General features: G+C 49.2%; 1 protein-coding gene across 1 annotated transcript in view; it reads left to right on the top strand.

Moving 5' to 3' along the window:
• NPHP4 (nephronophthisis 4) overlaps positions 1-5,149 on the top strand; it is a 137,869-nt gene that overhangs the window by 131,591 nt on the left and 1,129 nt on the right. The window contains exons 24-26 of the mRNA XM_015429815.1: positions 2,915-3,039; positions 3,331-3,510; positions 4,281-4,424. Of these exons, the coding sequence (XP_015285301.1) occupies positions 2,915-3,039; positions 3,331-3,510; positions 4,281-4,424 (449 nt within the window). The remainder of the gene's footprint in view (positions 1-2,914; positions 3,040-3,330; positions 3,511-4,280; positions 4,425-5,149) is intronic.

Raw genomic sequence — 5,149 nt, 5'->3', positions numbered from 1 at the left:
GGTCTTTAAAATGGAATGACTGATGAGCCTCAGTCTACCTGCTCTATATCTATCTATCTATCTATCTATCTATCTATCTATCTATCTATCTATCTATCTATCTGTCTGTCTGTCTGTCTGTCTGTTTGTTTGTTCGATTTATACCCCGCCCTCCCCAGCAGGCTCAGGGCGGCTACAACAAAGGCAATTGCCATAACAACAGTTAAAACATCATAAAACAATCATTACACAATAAAAACAATCATTAAGTAAAGTGCGGTGCTCTTGATGTTAAAATGTTTTTCTCAGTCCAAGATGGGTTCATTCATTAACCTAACCTGACAGCATGCATTCTTTGGTTCTTTGGTTACCTAGGCGTCTGGGCGTCTGCCCAGGGCTGGCTCACCTCCAGATCTAGTCCACCGTCAAAGATGGCAGCTCGGTGGTGGTACGTGTGTGTACCATGGGACAAGGGACTGAGATCTAGATGGCTGGAACAAGTTCCTGGTCAGCTGTGAGATTCTCTTGCATGAGACCATTTATTCATAGAATAGAATAATTTATTATTCATAGACTCACAGAGTTGGAAGGGGCCAGACAGGCCATCTAGTCTCACCCCCTGCTCAATGCAGGATCAGCCGAGGGCATCCCTGACAAGTGTTTGCTCAGCCGCTGCTCAGAGACTGCCAGTGAGGGGGAGCTCAACACCTCCCGAGGCAGCTGATTCCACCGTGGCACAACTCTGACTGCAAATAGTTTTTCCTAATATCCAGCCAGTACCTTCCCGCCCTTAATGTAAACCCATTATTGCGAGTCCTCTCCTCTGCTGCCAACAGGAACAGCTCCCTGATTAAGGAAGGGGAAGACAGGAAATAAATTTGCCACATTGAACATCGTTCTAACCTTGTTAAGTTCTGATGATTAAACATGGGTATCTGGTAATCCTCTTTTTATGCCCTTCGGGGCCAAGAGAAAAAGAACTATTCAATAAGGAACGTTAATAATGATGTAATCAGTTCAGCAGTTCAAGACCCGGGTGCCGCATGATGGAGTGAGCTCCCGTCTCTAGTTCCAGCTCCTGCTAACCTAGCAGTTCGAAAGCAAGAAATTGCAAGTAGATAAATAGGTACCACTTCGGTGGGAAGGTAACAGCGTTCCGTGCACCTTGGTGTTTAGTCATGCCGGCCACATTACCACGGAAACGTCTTCGGTCAGCGCTGGCTCTTCGGCTTTGAAACGGAGATGAGCACCGCAACCCTAGGGTCGGATTCGACTGGCTTTCGAGCAAGGGAACCTTTACCTTTACCTTTAATCATGCTATGCATCCAGTCCTGCAGTTCCTCTGGCAGAATGGCACTCCTGTTTGTTGAAGGGGGGGGGTAGCAATTTCTGCTGATTCACTCTTCCCAGTGTAGACCTCCCTCCACTTCCCCCCCTATACTGTTCCTGAAGGTCCTCTGACCCTCCCTGGAACAAACTTTTGTGGGGCTCAGCAGGCTACAAAAGGGGAAAAGAGTAATGCTGAATTCCATGGATGGCTGAATACACATTGATACTTTGGATGCAGATTAGGGGTGTCATTGTTTGGGACTCGGCATAATCCGTGGTCCTTTGCAAGTGGAGAGATTGTCATTAGGTGGACAGTACAGGGTGGAGGTGCAGATAGACCCTGCAGAGTGTAGTAACCTTCACTGCTGGCCCTTCCCTTCCCTCTGCATATGCACCCTCAAGTGACCTGAGTCTGTGAGCCCACAGGCTGCTAACAGAGAACACGGGGAGATTGACCTGTAACTAGGTTCCAGCAGCAAGAAGTAGGGTCAGATCACCCAAGGCTAGGCCAGGCTGCTCAAGGCCTGGAACTCCCCCATTGCAAACTCCCCTGAGAGGCTGAGCTTGCTTTTCCAGGCCTCTTCACTGAGCATATGAACACCTAAGCCTGACTCAGGATTGCTTCCCAAGCTCCACCCTGTAGCTGACAGTTAGTGAGAATTTAAAGGCTTGCCCTCTGGCTTCATAGGTTGTGTATCTTCTCCGCCGGTGCTTAGAGGAGCAAGAGATCTTTGGGCAGTTGAAGCTGTGATGGTGCGGGTGTGTTCTGGCCCTGCATTTAAAGAGGCTGTCTCAAAGAACGAGCCAGGGGTCACCTAACTCTTCCTTTGGGTGGCTTGCAGAGTGCTTTTTTCATAGAGTGGATCTCAGGTTTTGGACCTGGAGGATCCCCCGAAAAACTCCTGCTGTCCACATACATAGACAACCCCTCTGCTGCAGAACTGCTGTCCAAAGCAAGTGGAGTCTCGGGCATGGACCCTGACCAGTAATAATGCCCTTGGTGAAGCCATTGAGAGCTGAATATTCCATCCTGCCTTTTGGTCTCACCGGTCACTATGGCCACACAGACGGACTAGAGGTTCCCACTGAACCTTGGCACGAGCTGGATGTGGTCCCATAGCCAAGACTGAGGCTTGGTAATAAAGAAAATATCACACCTGCATTCCTTTCAGCCTGCATTGAATCAACATCTCATTTACATTCCAAACCTGGCACCAGAAGTAGAGCGGGCTAGCCTCCCCCACGGCCTGATCAAAAGATGCCCGGGAAGTCCCTTTCAGAATAGCCTTGCTGGTGTCTGTAATGGTTTGGATTAACCTTCCTGAGGCTCCCACACCTGACAAGTCACCAATGTAAGCTCCAGTTAAACACCAGGTGGGCTTCCACAGCCATATCCATCTCTCGTCCAGAGCATCTTGTGCACCTTTCTTGTATTTGTAATGTAAACTTTGAAGGGCAGAGGGCAGAGCCTGGCTCCCCCTTACCAGTCAACAAAGCCGGTGAGGGCTAATCAAGTCTCTTGATCCTCCACTGTTTGGTCCAAACAGGATCAGTGCTCTTGTGATCATTGTGGCACACAGATGGACCTTGGTATCCCCAATTGAAGGATCTCAGAACCCAGCTACATGTTATGCTTTCCCCAAGGGCATCTGCGAGGTCCAGTTGACAAATGAGGCCTTGGAGATCCACCTTTGGGGGCCCAGTTGCGTGGGGGCCCAGTTTAGAGCCATGGTACACGAGGGGAGGGGGCTTTAATTAATTAATTACTTGATGAAAATTAATTAATTAATTAATTAATTAAACCACCCCCACCATGCCACCGAGGGACAGCACCAAGCAGCCAGGCACCCCTCCACCTGCATCCAGGTGGAAATTTTTAAATCAAATTCTAATGGCTATTTGTTTCAAATGTTGGGTTCCCGTGAGCTGCTTTTGGAACCCATTTTTTTGGGGGGGGCGCATGCTGAAAAGCAGGATAAAAATATAAACAAACGCCATCTTCTCTTTCTGCCCCCCTGCCAGGTGGACCCAGAAGGCATCTTCATCCTCCCTGCAAATGGGGTGCAGGACCTGCACATTGGCCTCAGGCCCCAGAGGCCCGGCAGCCAGTTTATCTACCTCAACCTGGTGGACGTGGAGTACCATCAACTCGTCTCGTCCTGGCTGGTGTGCGTCTCTTGCCGGCAGCCTCTCATCTCCAAGGTAGCTAGTTGGTCATGAGCTTTTGGTGACGGCCCTTGTGTCTCCCCAGGGTCAGACTGAGCCACTCTCTCCGGAGCCTTTAAGCTGACAAGGGATCCAGGGCTGGCAAGGACAGGGTCTTGAGTCAGCTGGCTTTTCCTCCCTTAACATCCAAAACCTGGAAGATCAGGTATTGCTGGTTCAGAGGTAGGAACCCAGCGTGGGCCACCACTTTCTTTCCACCACTGTCTATGCCCAGGTGCCATTCAGAGAAGACTAGGGGTTAAGACTGGTGCCTCCCGAGAAACGTTAATATTTCTAGTGACTGCAAAGTGTAATAGCAGCTGGCAATCCAGTGCTCTGAACACAGTGGTTTCCTTTGCAGTCTAATAATTAGGCCTTCTTGCTGTGAATCTTGCCTCGTTCTACTGAAATCAGCTTGGCGGGCAAGATAAACCCTCTGCCTTGGCTGCATGTAATAGAAATACCAGAAACATGGCCTAGTCCACACAGCTGGATCTCCTACTCACTGTATTTCAGGCTCCAGCTCTGATATCTTCCAGCTACTCAGTCAAAGACTTCAGGCAGGATGATACACTTTCCAGGTCCACAGCTGCTGCTGCCTCCTCTGGTCTTCCCTGAAGACACACTACTCACGTGCCTGGCTGTACCCCATTGATCTTTCCACTCTCCCTTTCTCTCCACAACATCATTGCTATGGTTTGCTGGGTAAGTCAAGCATGTCCATGCGCATGGTCATTTGGGTTATTTTCCCCCTGTCTTTTCTGTAGGCTTTTGAAATCGTGCTCCCCCCCGGTGGAGGCAAAAGTTCGAACAAGAGGATCACGTATACCAACCCGTACCCAACCCGGAGAATGTATTTTCTGCACACCAACCGGCCAGACCTGTTGCAGTTCAAAGAAGATTCCTTTGAGGTATCATCCTATACTTGCTGGAGAATTTATAACTTGGGAGAGAAATTTGGATTATGTCCAATAATTCTTTCAGGGCAGGAGCACCACCGTAAGGTTGGCACTTCAAGCCAACTTTATGTGCAGGGGCACTGGGTATCTGTATATTGACGAGTGATGTCCCCTCCAGGTGGGCTTTTTCAACACCAAGTCAGTCTAGTGAAGGGTGAATACATACGTGTGCTTTTGTCGACTTTCATTGTTTATGACATGAAATGATAAATCTGGTAGAACAGCCGTCAGAGGTCACACTGAAATTTCATGTCACCTCCCTTAACCTCAAAGCTATCTCAAGCATGTGCCAACTGGAGATCAACACTTCTAAGTCTTGCCCGATTCTTGGGACACACTCACAAAATGCTTCCCAGAGCCGGTTTGGTGTAGTGGTTAAGTGTGCGGACTCTAATCTGGGAGAACCGGGTTTGATTCCCCACTCCTCCACTTGCACCTGCTGATGTGACCTTGGGTCAGTCACAAGCTCTGGCACAGCTGTCCTTGAAAAAGAGCAGTTTGTGTCAGAGCTCTCTCAGGCCCACCCACCTCACAGGGTGTCTGTTGTGGGGAGGGGAAGGGAGAGGAGTTTGTAAGCCGCTCTGAGACTCCAAGTGAAGGGCGGGGTATAAATCCAATCTCCTCCTCCTCCTCCTCCTCCTCTTCTTCTTCTTCTTCTTCTTCTTCTTATTCTTCCT

This window comes from Gekko japonicus, unplaced genomic scaffold (assembly GCF_001447785.1).
Source record: "Gekko japonicus isolate JY-2015 unplaced genomic scaffold, Gekko_japonicus_V1.1 scaffold1166, whole genome shotgun sequence".
NCBI classification, from domain to species: domain Eukaryota; kingdom Metazoa; phylum Chordata; class Lepidosauria; order Squamata; family Gekkonidae; genus Gekko; species Gekko japonicus.
Note: the sequence above shows the minus strand (reverse complement) of the source record. Positions and strands in the feature narration are given on the sequence as shown.